Below are 18,916 nucleotides of genomic sequence, written 5' to 3'. Positions count from 1 at the left end.
GCGAGTATCGGGAATCCCCCTTCTTGTTTCATATAATGCTGGTGGGCCCCAGTTTGAGAGATATCTAGCTGTCCTTGACCAGAGCCAGGGCATTTTCCGACCCGGCTCCATCCCAGTGGAACTTTTTGCCGAATAACATTCATGCCCTGCAGGACTCCAAATAGCCTTGTTCCAGGCTAAAAAGCCTTATTTTAACTTCAAAGTCTCTTCCTTCAACAGAGGAGCCCCTTAAGTTGGAAGAAAGCTTCAAGCTTGAGCCAAAAGGCCAGGTATGGTATAAATAGTTTAATAATGCTCAGTGGAGTGGGATGATAAAGGTAGGATCCATCCTACTAATTTGATATCCATTCATTTCTGTTATCACTCAACAATACGTTCCACAATTAAAATGCAGCTCTAATCATTAGATCGTCACACAATTGCTATCATTGGACAAGATCTCTGCCCAAGCACAACTAGCCCATTTTCACTGGTTTGTTAGGCTGTAGTAGTTATCATTGCAGAATCAAACTGACAGCAGTCTGGTACCACAAGAAATGCCTAATATATCTCACAGCTGCAAAGATAACATAGAGGAGAGGAGAATGAGGAGGGGTAAAAATAAAATAAACTAGTATGTGTATTGTGTCCTATACAACACTGTGCAAAATTTAAAGATACCAGTATGCCAGAATCAAATCTAGGAGTTTAATCAACTACTTGGACTGTTCCAAGCCTGCAGTCTATGTAAAGAGTATATTTCATCCCCTCATGTTTAATTCCTATATGGGAGTGGCAGAAAGTAGATATAAGTAAAGAGTCTTTCTTCCCCAGTTGACATGGGTGGAGGGGATCTCAGAATCTAAGCGGGGTCAGCCCAGGCCAGTATTTGGACGGGAGACCTCCAAGGAATACCAGGATTGTGACGTGGAGACAGGCAATGGCAAACCACTCTTAAATGTCTCTTGCCTTGAAAACCCCGAGGTGGCGCCATAAAGTCAGCTGTGATTTCACAGCACTTTCCAGCACATTATTACAATCTAATGGCCCAGGAAATCAGCAATTCTGAACTTATCAAATTTACAAGGAATAAATGCAGCAATTCCTTCTTTACATAGAAGCATAATTGGAAAGAACATGGATTTAAAAAAATTAAAATTGTGAGAAACCAAAGGAAAGCCCATATGGAATAATCAAAGCTATGGGGGGAAAAATCCACACTAGAAGCATAATTGGAAAGAACATGGATTTTTAAAAAAAAATTGTGAGAAACCCAAAAAAAGCCCATATGGAATAATCAAAGCTATATGCAAAAAAAATCCACAATAAGCCAATTTATACATCCTCCTCCTAATCAGTGGCTTTATTTTTTGAGTCCCTGTGCTGCCTTTTCTGGCTGCTGGTAAGAATCACTTCTGAAAGAAGCAGCAGAATCCTTCTCAGAAACAGCAGACAAGGACAGAAAGGACAGGACACACACACACGTGAGTGTGTGTGTGTTTATCCGTCTTCTAGACTGCCCTCCCCCACAAGCAGGCTCAGGGTGGGTTACCATTGAACAATGAATAGCATAGGCCAGTATATAAAAGAACAATTCTTAAAACACAAGTAACAATAAAATCAATTGATATTGACGATACACAGTAGATGGCACCATTTAACCAATCCATCTCCGTCTGCTCTTGCGCAGGTTTCCCATATATTTACAGATGGATGGCAACTAGAACTGGGGGGAACAGGCAGATGAAAGATAACACAAGCTGGTAGCAGTGCAGGGGGAGGCCTACATAAATAGATCTCCGCTGCCTCAACCATCTTGCAGGCCCTGTGGGAGTTGCATTAAGTCCCGCAGGGCCTGGATCTCAATTGGGAGGCTGTTCCACCAGGCCGGCACCAGAGCCAAGAAGGCTCTGGCTCTGGTTGAGGCCAAGCGAACAGCCTTAGGGCTGGGGGGTCACCAGCAGATCTTGATCTATCGAGCGTAATGCTCTTCGGGGGACATACTGAGAGAGACGGTCCTGAAGGTATGTTTAAAGCACAGGGCTTTAAAGTTTAAAACCAAAACCTTTAACTTGACCCCGTATTCAACTGGAATCCAGTGCAGCTGGCGAACTACCAGGTGTATATGTGCTCTTAGTGGTGCTCCTGTAAGGATATGCGCTGCTGCATTCTGGACAGCTGAAGTTTCTAGATCAGTAGCCCTGTGCAGAGCGAGTTACAGTAGTCCAGCCCGGAGGTAACCATTGCATAAATCACTGTAGCCAGGTCAAGGGCAGAGAGATAGGGAGCCAGTTGCCTGATCTGGTAAACATGGAAGAATGCCATTCCGGCGACACTTGTGACTTGGCCCTCCACAGATAGCAAGGCATCCAAAATCACACCCAATTTCTTCATTGCCGGCGCTGGTGTTAACAGCACCTCGTCAAGGGCTGAGTATGTGTGTATGTATATGTATCTCAGGCAGTGTTCCCTCTAAGCTGAGTTAGTGTGAGATAGCTCACAGCTTTTTAGCCTCCGGCTCACACATTTTTGCCTTAGCTCAGGAAGGAGGGCTCCAGAGCACACTAATTTATGCAGGAGCCAAATCGCTCGCTCACAACTTTAATGCAAGTAGCTCACAAAGTAGAATTTTTGCTTACAGGACTCCAGTTTAGAGGGAACCTTGACTCAGGCTGTCCTCAGAACAGAAATACCCAACAGTTTCAAAGTACCCCACTGAATTGGAAGTAACTGCCCAGAGCAAGAGAGGTTTCACTGTTTTGAAATGGTCCACAACTGTCAAAATAAGTGGCTTACTGCTGCTCTGAAGGCAGGGTTCTCTTCCCCACCCTTTCTTGATTCTACAAGAAACTGAGCATAGGGGACTCAAATGCATGTGTTCCCTTCTTTAGGAGTGTAACCCAAGCAGCCAAATAATATCTCATCATCGTCTGAAAGAAGGCATCCACGTACTTTTTAAACGGGACATTCACTTCTTAGTTCTGTAATCCTCAACTTCTACTCATCAGAACATAGGAAGAACCCTGCTGGATCAGACCAGTAGTCCATCTAGTCCAGCATTCTGTCCCATACAGTTCCTCTGGCGGTCCAATAACAGGTCACAGAGGCCAAGGCCTGCCCCTTACGTTGCTTCCTGACACTGGTATTCAGAGGTTTACTGCCACAGTATGTAAAGGCTCCCTTTAGTCACTGACAGACCTATCCTCCATGAACAGCCATTGACAGACCTATCCTCCATGAACCTGCCCAATCCCCTTTTAAAACTGTCTATGCCTGTGGCCATCACTACATTCTCTGGAGGTGAATATCAAATTTTAACCACTCCTTGTGTAAAGAAGTATTTCCTTTTGCCCATCCTGAAGGCTGATTCATTCTACTGTCCAAAAAAAGCTAAAGCAAAAAGACTGGCCGGTTGCACAAGCAATATCAAGTTTCATCCTGGGTTCAAGGACAGATGGGCAGGAAGCAGACGAATGCATGAAGTGGCCTTATACAGAATCACACCATGTGGTGCCTCAAGGTCAATACTGCCTACTCTGACTGGCAGCAACTTTCTAATGTCTCAAGCAGAGGTCTTCCACATCACCCACTACCTGAAGCTTGAACGCTGGGACCTTCTGCATGCAAAGTAGATACTCTACCACTGAGCCACGGCCCTTTGAGTTATTCCAGTGGTCCATCCAATGCTTTAACTGTGATGATGAAATAGAGGGACCAGCAGCTCTATGAAACACAGGCAGTTATAAATCACCACCTATATGCTCATTGCCTACCATCCTCCTTGCTCAGCTCAAACCAAAAATCAAAGGATAGGGGTGAAGATGGCCCCCCACACACATAGAAATAGTTATGAATCTCTCCAGGAGAGTCACTTTAAAAGCCACACCTTTATAGAAACAAGTTTCCAGGGAGAAATGCTATAATTTGCTGTTTCTGTAACATCAACTGGAATTTTATTTAGAAAATGCACCAATTTTTTTTAAAAAAAAAAAACTACAACAGGGCAACGAGGAAAATAAAAGCATTTAGAACATCAAAGGTTATATCTGCACATATAATAACCCTTAAGAATTTAAGGGCCTTTTAATTTCAAATAAATGAAGACATCCACCAAAAACTGTTTGCTTTCTAAATACTGCTTTGTATTATAAATGTCACCTTTCACCACCTCTTTATCACTGCTCTCTGATGGGATCTTTAACCTCTGCCCCAGTGTATGTTAACTTCTCGGCTATTGTCCAACAACGTCTGCACTCTCCTGCTAAATAAATCGGGAGGCCTGTGTAAAGAGGACACAACACTAGGCATGTGGGGCTGCTCGGAAACAGAGTGGGTTAAAAGGCTACGTTTGAGGCAAGTGGACATCCCGCAAATTAGTTGCAGAAAGCGATTTTACAGCAAAGAATATTTATGGTCTGTAAGTAATGTTTTAAAAGCTCAAGGCATTATGACCTTATCTTGATTAGGGAAATAGTTTGCTTGCCATATATAGTGAGTGATTAGGGTCTAACAGATTGCATTTTTGAGGGGCCCTCCACAGCACGATGTATGAGATTTAGAGGGAACTTTTACCACAAAGGTCACATGACTTTTCTCCACTTCTCAAACAGGGCATTTGGCCACTAGCACCAGAGACCCTGGAGTCTTTGACATACACGGAGAATAGGATTTCTCCATGGTAATAGTAAAGAAACAGGTGAACATACTACAACTGAAAATGTATCCATTATTTATTTTTTTATTTTATTTTATTAAATTTCTAGGCCTCCCTCCCTTGCAAGCAGGGCTCAGGGCGGCTTACAACAGAGATATACAATAAATATACAAGTTAAAAAAATTTTAAACCAACAAAAGAAAGCAACAGTCCATAGTGAAATTTATCAGTTCCAAGATGGCTAGCAGTCAGAAACCCTAGTTTAGCAGATCGCAGACCTCCCAGGAGAAACCTATAAGACATGGGGGGGGGGACACATAAGGGGTAAGAGGAGTATGAGGGTGCCATCGTTGTCCTCAGCCGAAAGCCTGGTGGAACATCAGCTTCCCATAACTGCAACGAAATCAAACCCTCACCAGCGCCTTAAAGAACACCACAAAATGCTTTTGACACACTCGTATTTTCCCGGGTCTCACAGTGATGTACTCATAAAAACAGACATGTTCAAAATCTTCTAGAGTTGCCAGCCTCCAGGTAGTGGCTGGAGATCTTCAGGTACTACATCTGATCTCCAGGCTACAGAGATCAGTTCCCCTGGAGAAAATGGCAGTTTTGGAGGGCAGGCTCTATGGCTTTATACCTTGCTGAGGTCCCTCCCCTCTCCAGACCTCATCCACCCCAGGCTCCACCCCCAATCTCCAGGAATTTTCCAACCCAGAGCTGGCAACAATCAGCAGATTCAGGTCCACGGGTGGGGACTGCACACCCCAGGAGCACTCAGGTTCATCTTTTTTTTTTTGCTGCAGTAGTTGTGTCAGCTGAAGAGGCAAGCTGCTGTTCAAAATCCAACTGCAACTAGCCTCTTCAGCTTCGAGGTTTTATGCCACAGAAGATCTCAATGCTATACAAAAAAGTCATTGTTCTCAGTCAAAGGCCACAAACTGGCAAATTCCTCACCCATCCTTTGTCTGATCCGCCACTCCTGCCAGCAGTTGCACAGTTTTAGCATTATAATGAGGGTCCGTGTACAGTCCCAGGTATCGCTGCACAAAATCTCCTGGTGTCATGTAATGTTCGCCATCTTTTTCAACACTGGCATACTAGAACAAAGACAAAAAAAATATAAATTATGCATGATTTAATATGACAACCCTAGGATTCACAGAGGCTTGTGTACATGCCCAAAGTACTTCCGCACACATACAGGGGTATATGTCTGTGTATACCAACTTTGCCCTGACCCGGCTAGCCCAGGCTAGTCCGATTTCGTCTGATCTCGGAAGCTGAGCAGGGTCTACCCTTGCTGGTATTCAGGGAGACCTCAAAGGAATTACAGTGTTGTGATGCAGATGTGGTCTTCTGCTGCCCAAGACTTGCACTAGAATGTGAAAGATATCTTGGAAATATTTTATTACAATATCTAGGGAGAGCAGATAATGATAGACTAACTATATTACTTGCTGACAAAAGTAAATGGATAACGGTGCAAACGGCAAATTTTGTTGCATGGGTGAAACACCAAAGCCATCCACTGTTAATGGAGCTGATGGATAAATTGATGTATTTTGTCGACTATCTGGCTGAATTGCTTGAATTGATGTTGGTTTTAACTCAGGCTTTTGTTGTGATCTTACAGACTGTTTACAAAATTGTAATGTGTATTGTGATTGTTGCATCATCAGACTGTTTACAAAATTGTAATGTGTATTAGAATTGTTATTGTTATTGTGATTGTGATTGTTGCATCACAACTCTGATGTTCTTGTTGGTATTTTGGTGTTAATTGCTAAGGCTGTGAGCTAATGCAATAAAGCTTATCATTGATTCATGATGCGAAGGCAGGCGATGGCAAACCACTTCTGAACAACGTCTCTTGCCTTGAAAACCCCACAGGGGTCGCCATATGTTTTCTTGTGACTTGATGGCCCTTTCCGCCACCCCCAACCCAGCTTTCCTTTCCAGAGGTAGTGAAATCTCGGTCCAGAGGACCTCCCAACCTGCAGGGATGCTCTTTCAGAGGATGCAGAGGGCTGTAGTAATATAATGCTGGCTTAACACACATGAAGGTCAGTTCACAGCCCTATGGATTCTGCCCTATAGACCTCTGCACAGTTTAGATACGTTAAAACAATTCACTATTAAGAGATCTAACACAGTAATATCTACAGACTCATCACACTGCACTCTCTTTCTATGGAGAAAAAAAAAGATGCTGGAAAAGTCATACACATATTGACATTCTTTAGGCATTCTTTAGGCATGTTTTAAAAAGGATGCCACACTTTACATATACAGCCTGACACCTCTTCAGTAAAGGTCTTAATTGTATGTTTAAAATGTGAATTTTTATTTGCCCTTCATACTCTCAGGATATCACCTTTCAGAGGTTATGTTTTTCAGTACTGGCTGCAAGGCTGCACAGTTATCCACAAGTTATTCTTGCTTAAACTAAAATATGGAGCAATAATTGCACATAGAATGACAGCCTAGCGCTTGGATCCCTTGAAGCTTTTCCAAAGATGGAAGGATGGAAGGATTTCTACCTGCCGAGCGTGACCTCCTCTCTGTAGTCCAAAATACCCCACTGAAATGCTGTTCTTAAAGGTACCCTTGGCCCCCAGAGTCAGCATTGCAAGGGGACATTTGGGGCTGCAGCGGAAGGGGAGAGAAATCACACTCTGTGGGAGTAAATCCTTCCATCCACAGAAAAGTTCTGGTGGATCCAACATTTGATCTAGTCACTTCTGCCTATTCAATCAAGTAGTTCTGAACCAATTAAAAATCTTCATTTGGGGGGTGTCCAGGGCTGTAGCATACCTGACATGGCCTGAGAATGTGGGAGGGAGCCCAAACCTACCATAAGCCCCAGATGCTCTGATCTCCCATTGCCAGTGGAGCAGGGATCGGCAAGAGGGCCAAAGCCAGGAGCAGGAGGCCCATGGAGCCAAGATATGGCTGTCCATGCTGGGACAAAGGCAGGGCCAGGCAAAACACGGCATACGTGAAGGGCTGTGTCAGCAAGCCCGGGCACAGCACCAGCAGCCACTAACAGGCAAGCCCATCGAGTGACCCAATGGCCACAATAGTGGTGCCAGGAGCCTGCACAAAGCTGGCCCCACCACCTCAACCCCAAGATCTGGAGCCAGAAGCCAGCCCCCTCTGGATGGCCAAGAAAACAGCAGGAGCAACAGCAGCAACAGCAGCAAATCCACAAGGCAGAGCGCCACATGGGAGAGGGCAAGAGGGGCAGGCAGGGAGGCCAGGGCCCAATGGCCGCTCCCACGTTTGTTTATTTATTTGTTTATTTATTAGTTTGATTTATATCTCGCCCTCCCAAAGGCTCAGGGCGGCTCACATGCGGCAAAGCTGAGTGTAAAATACAATAAAACATATAGTAGAATTTTGTTGTTGTTCAGTCGCACAGTCGAGTCCGACTCTTCGCGACCCATCGAAATGCCGGCCTGGATGAATCACAAGTGCGAATTAAGATTGCTGGGGAAAAGATCAACAACCTCAGATATAGTAGAATACAATATTTAAAATCACAATAAAACCTTACTCTAATGCGGTGCTATACGTAATCATCCAAGATGGGAACAACCACCCAAATTTGGTGGCCAGCTGTCTCAGTGGCGCGGTCTCCTGCTACGCTGTCCAAAACTTCTGCCTGGGCATGCCAGCCCCCCTTTTGTTTGACAGGCAGGGGCCATCACCCCGACACAAGGGTAGGGCAAGGTCCACCAGATGAAGGGGAAGTATAAAAGGAGGCTCCACGGAGTAAGCCAGGGAGGAGTTGGCTGGAGTACTAGTTTCACAGAAGGGTCACCAGCCGAGAGCAGGAGGTCTGAAGCAAACTCCCTTCCTCTTCTCATTCTGAGGCTTGTTGGAGCACCCCATCCTAACAGTCAAGACAGCAGAAGGTGGCATCCCCTAGGAGGTGGACCTTGGGCATGACAGGGAGAATTTAAACCTGCAATGTATTTTTTAACATTTCAGATTTTTCTGCAAACCTGGGGGATCCCCCAAGTTTGTAGAAAAATCTGTTTAGTGTTGGTGTAGCCCCAATCTGCAGATTTAGATATCCACAGATGGGGGCCACATGTCCCTATCAGGTATATATATAAAGTACATTTCGAGAGGGATGTTCTCGCAGCCTGCAGAAATACTGCTTTGCAGAACTGCTTCCAGAAGGACCGCTCAGTCATTTATACAGAAGTCCTAACAAGCAAGGTATAGTCACATTCACTCAGCTCCTATTTATCGTAACAGACGTATGCGATGCAGACGGAGATGTCCACCTCCATCTGGCCACTTTGGTTGTACACAACGAAGTCTGACTTGACCGGAATCAGGACCACAGCAGGTGTCGTCCACATATGAACCTGCTTTAGGCTATCAGGGACTATTGAATCCAGTATGTGTAGCCTGACTGGCAACCGCTCTGCAAATTCATAACAGAGGTCTTGTCTTCCCCAGTCGAGCTTCCAGAGATTCTTTTAACAGGAGATGTCAGAGATTCGATCCAGGAACTCCCTGCATGCAAAACATGCTGTACCACAAAGTGATGGCCCCCTCCCCAAGGGAAAGCAGCATTGTTCAATTTGTTCGATCCACTTAAATGTATTTGCTGCTATTAGAGTGCATTGTATTTATACATAAATGTTGCTCGAGACCACAGAAATTTTTTACATTTTCTTTTGACAGCTTAAAGATAATTACACCCAAACAAGCTGAAGATTCCTTGCAAGCAGATAATAATGTATGAATTCTGGAATGCTCGGAGAAAACTGTAATGTACTCAGGGTATTAATACCCCAAACAAAAGTAATCTAAACAGTGCATCAATAAAATCCGGATTGTACATTCAGAATAAATTATGTTACACGGGAAAGTAACTATAAATTACACTGTTTATTGTGCTGCCAAGTCTCAGGCTGTCAAAGATTTGGGGATTTATTATTTATAGTCTACAAGTCCCAAGCCTCTCGGACTGGTAGATGACAAATTCTTTTATGTGTTTCCAACACACACCTCCCCACTGGCATACCAAGGGCAGGGAGATAGGCGCAGTCTGCCCCAGGTGCAGGCAATAAGGGGTTGCCTACTCTAGAGTAAGGGAGACAGGGGATCATCAAAAATATTCCTTTTCCCCAACCAAGACCTTCCGGCACCATTTAGAAAACGCAAACTGGTTGATCTGGTTTCCCCTCCCCTTGATAGTCTTTTTTCAAAGCCTACCCTTCTTTGATGAAGTTCCGAGGGTTGGACAGGGCTAGAGAGACACCCCCGCTGCCTCTCTGCACCAGGTACTCAATAGGTCTCCTTTATCAAACCTGAAACACATTTCGTGCCTTTTGTAAAAAAATAACAATCAAAGCTTTCTCTCCTCCCCCTTTCTCCATCAATGGATGCCCCCTCCTTTCTAACGGTCCCACTCCTTTGCATGTTTACTCATAAGCAGGGGTCATTTCGTAGAAAAAGAGGTGCAGGAGCTCATTAGCATAACTCCTTTGCATATGCCACACCCCCTGGCATCACCGGAAGTGTGTCAGAAGGCAACACCCACTGCTCAGGCTCCACTGGACTGTTTTGGATTGCTAGCTATGGGGGGGGGGACATGCAGATCTGTCCTCACAGAGGAGGGAGAGCTTGTACCTGAATAAAACTTGGTCTTAAAGGTGCCACTGGACTGTTCTGGACCGGGGGGGCCCTCTGCAACTTACCTGGCTGCTTCTTGCTCTGACTGAGGGCTGCTGGGAGCAGGGGGTGGGCTCTTTACTGCCGGAGCTCCGCTCCTGTGCACTCCTGCAGGAAATGACCTCTGCTCATAAGTAAGCCCCACTGTGTGCCCTCCCTGCTCCAGGTGTCAAATGCCCTAGGTATGCCACTGCATCTCCCTTAACACAAACTCCAGACCAACCCAACCCAATAAATAAATAATCCTCTGAGCTAATTGGGGGAAGGGGGGCAGTAATCAATGGAATTCTGGCCCCATAGCACAAAAGTGTGAGTCTAGTGAACTTCAAGGCTAGATGCGTAACTTTTTGCATACCTAACCTTAGACATCTAGCATTATATTGTAATGTAATTTTACTAACACACCTATTTATTTAGCACATTTTTATCCCATCCTCCATTGGGGAAAGGGCCATGGCTCAAAGGTAGGTCATCTGCTTGGCAAGAAGAAAGTCAACCCCGGCATCTCCAGTTAGAAGGATCAGGTGGTGGGTGATGGTAAAGACCTGTACTTGAGACCCTGGAGAGCACATGCCCGTCAGAGCAGGCCATACTGACCTTGATGGACCCAGATTCAGTATCAGGCTGCTGCTTCATGTGCGTTTCTTTCTGGAGTTCAGAGCACTGTACATCATTCTCTCCTCTTCCATTTTACCCCCACAACACACTCGCCACAAAACAGTTGTGAGACAGTGACTCCCAAGCAAGCTTCCATAGCAGAGTGGAGATCTGATCCTGCAGCTCCCAAATACTAGTCTGACACTCTCGCCACTACACCATACTGGCGGCTCAGCAGAAAACGGCTTATCTGGCTCCAAACCTGAGCAGTACATCACTTATTTTTCATAAGAGACAGTCTTGTTAAGTAATTCCTATCCCTGACAACATTATAGTCGTAGTTCCCGCGTTGGCAGGGGGTTGGACCTGGTGGTCCCTTCCGACTCTGAGATTAAATAAAATAAATAAAAGCATTACAAAGATTAAATAAAATAAATAAAAGCATTACAGAATGGGGAAAGGCCCTATCCACGTCCAGGCATAGGAACCAGGCTAAGATGAGCAGTCATCTCTACCCTGATCAGGTCCTACACTTCTTCAGGAAGGCCACTGAGAAGTGATGCAGCTGAAGTGGCAGGTACTACACAGAAGTATCTTTGTTTGCTGCTCATCCACAAAACGCTGAAGAGAAGGCCAAGATCAATTATTCAATAACTCTAAGAAATATCTATATATCATTAAAATACCATTCAACACAATTTTAATGCTAACAAAGTCTCTGTGTCTTTTGTAATGCAATCTCTGCACATCCAATAACGCGATCAATGACAGAAAACTTCATAAACCAATCCAGCAGCTTAGAAGTCACAAAATATGCTCATCGGCACTAATCAATTGATACACAATTTAAGTGGGTGCACACAATTAGTCCAGCAAAATGTGTTCACAAGCACTAATCAATTTGACCTTATACCCTTGTTATTTAGTGTCACTTTGAATATCTTGATCATCATCGTGTTGCATGTTAATTTGCTGTCCATTCTCTGGCTATAAGTCTGAACCTTACCTGCCATTCTAACGTATTTTTTAAAGTGTGCATGCACACGAAAGCTCATACCCTGAATAAACCTTCATTGGTCTTAAAGGTGCCACTGGATTCTAAATTTGTTCAATTTCCACACAGTTAAAGTAGGTGCACACAGGCACTTCAGTAGGTGCACCAATTACATCCAAATCTAATATGACATGAATTTGTACTCTGTTCCAGAACTGGGATCATACATGTATGGCTATTTATTTAGCCCATTTTTATCCCATCCTCCATTGGGGAAAGGGTCATGGCTCAATGGTAGGCCATCTGCTTGGCAAGAAAATGACATGAATTTGTACTCTGCTCCAGAACTGGGATCATACATATAAGTTTTTAAATTCAAAAATACTTAAAATTATTTTAGCCCATGCATCTTGTAACACTTGACTTGTATATTTACACTTGAACTCCATGAGATGCGTATCCTAGGTGTAAATCACATTTGTCAGTTACACATGCTGAACATCCCAATTTTGCTGTACATCCACAAAACACTGGCACCCATGTAAACCAGGCAGATTAAGATGGGGGCTGGATCCAGATGTGAATTTCTGCCACGGTCTTATACTCCCAGCAAAGTTGATTCCCAGGTGGCAGGACCCACATGAACTAACAATCAAACACCTTAAAAGGGGGGGCCCCTGCAGCAAGGAGTAGAAAAGGGAGGAATTACCCCTGCTCTCTCTTCAGTCAATGGAACAGTGTTTGCAGAAGAAGGAAGAGGGCGCAATCTCCCCTCCCCTCCTCACTGCAGCCACTCGAACTTTCTGGCCATTAGTCCACAGCCTTGACAATCTTCTTTCCTGGGGTCAGAAGGGACTGCTGAGGAAGGCCACAGTAAACTTCCAGGTTCCTTCCATGGATCACAACACTGGATTGTAAGTATATACACAAAGAAAAAATGCAGTTTGTAACACAGCATCTTCAGAGGAAGCTACTTTGGAAGTTACTATGTTCCCTGACTTTAGAAGGCATCCGTCTTACGCCAGGGCTTTTTTTGTAGAAAAAGCCCAGCAGGAACTCATTAGCATAATAGGCCACACCCAACAACAGAAACTCATTAATATTAGGCCACACCCCAACAGCACAGCTCATTAGCATATTAGGCCACACCCCCATGCCTTCCCTTAGCTTGCCCGGGCGCCCCGTGGCTGTGGGAAGCCCAGGCAAGCCAGCCCTTAGACAGGCCGGGGAAGCCATGAGGAGGCATTTAAATGCCTCCCTGATCCTTCCAGGGGCCCCCTGGCCTACCCACCTCAGAGTTGCTGGGGAGCGGGTTGCTCTCCAGGCCTTCACTCTGTAGCCACGCACGCAGAGGTTTTGGCTGTAGTGGGCGTGGCCAACGCTGAAGCCAGCCGGAACTCCGCTCATGGCCAAAAATAGCCCTGGTTTACCCATCTTTAAGATAAATACCTTACACAAAGGTGAAAATGAAAAAGGAACTAGTTTGCAAAACATAGGCCTGAGATAGAAAACCTATGTGCAGCTACCCGGCTTCAGATCTGCTGGTGTGGGCCCACATAACGACACCCTAAATACAGAAAGCTAAATGTCATGGAGAAAACTAGGCAAAAAATCTTTTTTTCCCCTACAAGCTACCATTCTACACAAAGATTTATTGCTGGTTCTTTTCTTTTGGTTCGGAGGAACATTCAGTCATACAAGCCCTCCTCTTCCCCCCACACCAAGACCAAGCAGGCTTCTGGGGACTTTAAAAATGGCTTCCCCCACAGCTGCTGTGTGACTTGAGGGGAAAGTGAGCTGATACTGGGGAATCTGGATCCAACTTGTCAGAAAACATAAGATGTCGTTTGGCCCTATGCCTTTTGGGACGAGAGGGAGAACTTCTATTGGCATAGGCCTAGGAAGCACTGACAGTCCCTCCTTTTCTGTATTGATTTTCAGCATCTCCCACTATTAGGGATTCTATTAGAACCCACATAAAGGACCAGCTCTTCCCATCTGGCTGTCAGGCTGCTTTCTATAGGCTGCTCTGTCTCTGTAGTCAACCCACCTGGCATCAACTACAGCCCACGCCCTTCCACTGAGGTTCCCACTTTGGGGATGGGCTTCTCTTTTTTTTGTATTTGTTATATATTGTATGGATAGCCTGAATTGTAGAATGAGCCTGAGCTTCAGTCACAAGCTCCATAGACTCTCAGTATCCTAAAATCAACAGCCTGATTGGCTGCCATTGTGCAATGGACCAATCAGGGAAGACTATGTCTTTCGGCGGGAACAAACCCTATTGGTTCTAAGCACTCACTTATGATTGGACCTTATTGTTCTAGGGGTGTGGTTTAGCCAGTTCCAAACTGTATATAAGTTGGGGTTGTTCTCTGTGTTCTGTTCCAATCAACTGAAATCACTGATTGAAGAAAGAGCTGCCTGATCATGAGTTACAACAGTATTTTTGCATTTATATGTGCTTCTGTGTGTCTGGAAGTTATGGTGACCTTTGGAGACTCCTACTGAGGCATGGAGGATGTTCAGAGAACTGGCTTGATAGCCTACCTCTGCCTCCCAGCCCTGGCATTCTTTGGAGGTCTCCCATTCAAATACTTGCCAGGGTCATCCCTGCTTAGTTTCTGAGATTTGATGAGATCGTGTTTGCCTGGGCTATCCGGGTCAGGACTTGGGAAGGGCTCCTTGAGGCAATAAGGGAGGTGTTACTCTAGAAATTTCCAGAGCGTGCTGCCGATCTGTTTGTCAGGGCTTTTAATAAGATATAAACTGCAGGTGTCTTTTGGAGGGGAAGGAGGTTGTTCAGGGTTCTTTTTTTTGGTATGTTTCAAACTGATTTGTATGCTAGTGTGAGCCATGAGGAAAGGCAAGATATAAATATTGTAATTAAATCCAACCGACAGTATAGTCTCTGAAGCAGAGTCACGCCCTTCTAAGCCTACTAACTTCAATGGGTTTAGGCGTCTGTAACTTGCCTCGAAACAGCACTGCAAGTCACTTCTATTTAGCCTGTACCCAGGAAGCTTGGACAGCCGACTCTTGCCTAGGCTTGGCTTCCATCCTCGCTTCCCTAATGCTTGTCCGGCCATCAAAGGCAGGCACTCCTTTGCGTTTACCTGCATTCCAACTGCATGACTATGAACATTACCTCACTTAGTCACAGCCTCTAAGCTTTTAAAGAGCTGCACAAAAGCCAAAACTTCAACAGGTGTGGCCTTTCCCATCAAAGTGCCGTAGTGGAGATGCCATGCCCAGTAGGGTTTTCCCTTCTGTGCAACTTTTAGAAAAGTCTTAGAATCTAACCTTGCAACCTGAAACTCAGTCTTGGCCAATGTTGCCTCTAAGTTGTGGAGTCTTGTGAGCAAGAATTCTACTTGGTGAGCTACTGGCATTAAAGTTGTGAGCCAGCTATTTGGCTGCTGCATAAATTAGTTTGCTCTGGAGCCATCCTTCCTGAGCGAAGACAAAAATGTGTGAGCTGGAGGCTAAAAAACTGTGAGCTAGCTCACACTAACCTAGCTTAGAGGGAACACTGGTCTTTGCATATACTGTTGTGTTAACAATTCACTTTTAGAGAAGCTCCCATAAAAGATGCTGAGACAGGAAAATAAAAATGCAGGGCTGGGCAATAGGGCATCTGCTTGGCATGCAAAAGGCCCCAGGTTCAATCCCTGGCATCTCCAGTTAAAGGATCCAGGTAGTAGGTAGTGTCAATGTCCTCTTCCTGAGTACCTGGAGAGGGGCTGCCATTCACAGCAGACACTACTGACTGTAGACTTATGGTCTGATTCAGTGTAAAGGTTTCCCTTGCTCGAAAGCCAGTCGAATCCGACTCTAGGGGGCAGTGCTCATCTCCACTTCCAAGCCGAAGAGCCAGTGCTGTCTGAAGACTTCTCTGTGGTCATGTGGCTGGCATGACTAAGCACCGAGGTGCACGGAACGCTGTTATCTTCCCACCCAAGTGGTACCTATTTATCTACTTGCAATTTCTTGCTTTCGAACTGCTAGGTTGGCAGGAGCTGGGGCCAGAGACGGCAGCTCACTCCGTCACATGGCACTAGGGTCTCCAACTGCCGAACTACAGACTTTCCAATCTGCAGCTTCAGCATCTTAGCCTCTGAGCCACTGCGGCCTCTTTGATTCAATATAAAGAACCTTAAACGTAAGAGCCCTACTTTAAAAAACAGAAACACAAAACCCTGAAAGCTGCTAAACCAGCTCCCACAGTACACTCATATTTCCATTTATAAAGCACAATTCGCTTCCATGTTTGGATTTAATGCATTATGACAGATAGTGCTCCACTGGGTACACTTTTGTCTTAAATTGATCAGCTCCATTTTTAAAAACATCAATACTTCAACACAGTAACAGACATAGGATTGTTCAGGTCTGCATGTGTATGCAATACTATAGGTTTAAATACGGATGGGACTGCTGCCTCTAAGTAACTTGCAGCATGTTGACTAAACAGCTAATTTAAATGTTAAATTAATGCATACTTTTGGAAACAGCATCCACGCCTGTAGAATGATTCATTCCTTTTCAGAATCTGTGGCAGGCAACCCAACAGTCATCCCAACATACTGGATTCCAACAGCCAGTAAGTAGTTACAGATATAAAAGAGGCAGTAAATCTCCAAGCCTGCATCTTGCAAAACCAAGTTCCTTCCATTTATTCTGCTTGCGGTAGCTAAAAGAATACTAGCAGGGGGCTTGGTTGTAGGGCAGCCTTGCCCATCAATATCCCATCTGCATTACCTCATTTCCCCCTGTATTCTGTATGTTAGGCCTCCTAAGTACGGAAATCTCAATGAATGGTCATACACAGCTTCAAACAAGGACTTTTAACCTTTGGGCCAAGTAGTCCGTACAAAGCTTCATTTTGAACTGGAGATGGCAGAGACTGGAACTATGCATGTGTGTGTAAAGTGCCATCAAGTCACAACTGATTTATGGTGACCCCCACTGGGTTTTCAAAGCAAGAGACATTCAGAGGTGGTTTGACATTGCCTGCCTCCACATAGCAGCAGTGATTGGTGGTCTCCCATCCAAACGCTAACCAGGGCTAACCCTTCATAGCTTCCAATATCTGACAAGATCCAGCTAGCCCTGTACTTTTGTGGTGGTCTCCCATCCAAGTCCTATTTTTAGGCCCCCCAGAGGGAATTTTTTATTACATTTTTTTAATAGACTACAAACTACAACGAAAAATTGGGAAGGGGTGACTACATCTAGGGAGAAAGGAAAGAAAGCCACAACTAACTAAAACCCAAAGTATAGGAGATCATAACAATAGCTTGTATAAACGTTAATCTTAAATTGATAGTATTACTTTGAACATAGTCGGTTATGCTAAATTTTATGTCTTTTATCCAATGATTTAACTGTTTAAGAGAACCCCCAGAGCATCCCATAATCAAAGTAAAGTTTTAAGGCACAATTCAGAGTCCTTCAGCCTTCATTTTGTCTTATCTTTTCTAATCCTCAATCTGTACGTACGCTTGGGGGCAGCCGCCCCCTTATCGGAAAGATAATCCTCGCCGGAAGACACCGAGTCCAATTCGCCACTGGATTTGCCGTCATTTTCTTCCTTCTCGACCTCAGCTGTCTCTCCCAGCTGCACTCTCAGGAACTCATGTGCTTTGGAGACAGAGTCAATCTTTTCTTTTTTATCATGTAGTTTGAAAATGATGTCTTCTGGAATTAACCATCTGTAGACCATGCTGTTTGTTTGTAGAAAAAGGATTAAATCTTTGTATTTCTTTCTCTTTTGCCTTATTTCAAATGGAATGTCTTTTAGAATCCTGATGGTATTCTCCCCGATTTTCAAGGGTGTTCCTGTAGTTGCTTTCAGGATAGAATCCCTCACATGTTGCTTTGAGAATCTGGCCACTATTTCCCCAGGCAGATTATTCTTTTTGATGTACATGGAATAGGACCTATAGACCACATCCATTTCGCTTGCAAGATACTCCGCTTTCAAATCTGTAGCTAGGGTAATGCTTCACTCAGGAGTTGCTTTAGATTCTCACCTTTTAATTCTGGGACCCCTTGAAACCGTAGGACCAAATTTGTTTTCTCCATTTGTAGCTGTAAAAGTTGTGATTCTTCCAAAGTTTGTTTCTTTCCCAGCTTTTGCACCTTTTTCTTGACTTTTTTAGTGTTGGCATCCATTTCCTTCACCTTCTCAGCCATTTGCTCCGTTATTTCAAAGTCTCAATCAGTTGGAGCTGCTGAGTTGCAAGATTCTGGTTTAGATTTGTCAGCTGTTGTTAGATGTTAGTAATCTGGTCCAGCAGAGGGCACAAGGAATCTGCCAACATTTTGGAGAACTCAGTGACCTCTTCCGGTCGAGGGCTCATGGTCCCGGCTAGTTTCACTTTTGCTAGTTTGTCTTTCTCTGCCCTCTTCCCCGCCATCGTTATGGATTGTTTACTTTTATGAAAACTTGCTAAAGTCTCTGAAATACACCCATACGCTTATCCGTGCTCTGGTAAGTCTCTCAAAACAGATTTCAATGCTTTTTCTTCCGCTGGGGGGGCGTGGCATGCTTGGCTGAGAGGAAAGACGCGTCGCGGCTGAGCTCCCGGTGGAAAGCTGAAAATAGTATAAAGAAATTCCTTCTTCTGGAGATAAGATTGTCAAAAACCAAACGCTGAAGACCTGTAATCTTGACTGTGGTAAGAGAGAGAGGAAAAAGAGCGTCTGGAATTTGGCAGTAAGACAAGCAGATAATTAAGGAGTGGAGTGGGGGAGAATTATCATGGCCTCGTCTGACTCTGAAGTAGAAAGGGAGGTAATGAGGCCGAAGGACTTTCAACTAGAAGTTAGGAAGGCCGTTGAAACAGCCAAACAAAGCATTACCAAGGCTGTTACTAAGATTGTAGATGAAAAAATATCTAAATTAGCAGATGCCGTGGAGTCCATGGCAGAGACATTAAATTGTACGTGGAAAATGGCTCAGGCGAATGAGAAGAAAATTACTATGCTAC

At 44.6% G+C, this 18,916-nt stretch overlaps 1 protein-coding gene across 1 annotated transcript in view; it reads right to left on the bottom strand.

Annotated features, from left to right (window-relative positions):
* Positions 1–18,916, bottom strand: part of SLC25A12 (solute carrier family 25 (aspartate/glutamate carrier), member 12) — a 100,107-nt gene that overhangs the window by 63,637 nt on the left and 17,554 nt on the right. Inside the window, exon 3 of the mRNA XM_015407260.1 lies at positions 5,591–5,733. Within this exon, the coding sequence (XP_015262746.1) occupies positions 5,591–5,733 (143 nt within the window). The remainder of the gene's footprint in view (positions 1–5,590; positions 5,734–18,916) is intronic.

Source organism: Gekko japonicus, unplaced genomic scaffold, assembly GCF_001447785.1.
Source record: "Gekko japonicus isolate JY-2015 unplaced genomic scaffold, Gekko_japonicus_V1.1 scaffold66, whole genome shotgun sequence".
Lineage (NCBI taxonomy): Eukaryota > Metazoa > Chordata > Lepidosauria > Squamata > Gekkonidae > Gekko > Gekko japonicus.
The sequence above is the reverse complement of the archived record's forward strand: the minus strand, read 5'-3'. Positions and strand labels throughout refer to the sequence as shown.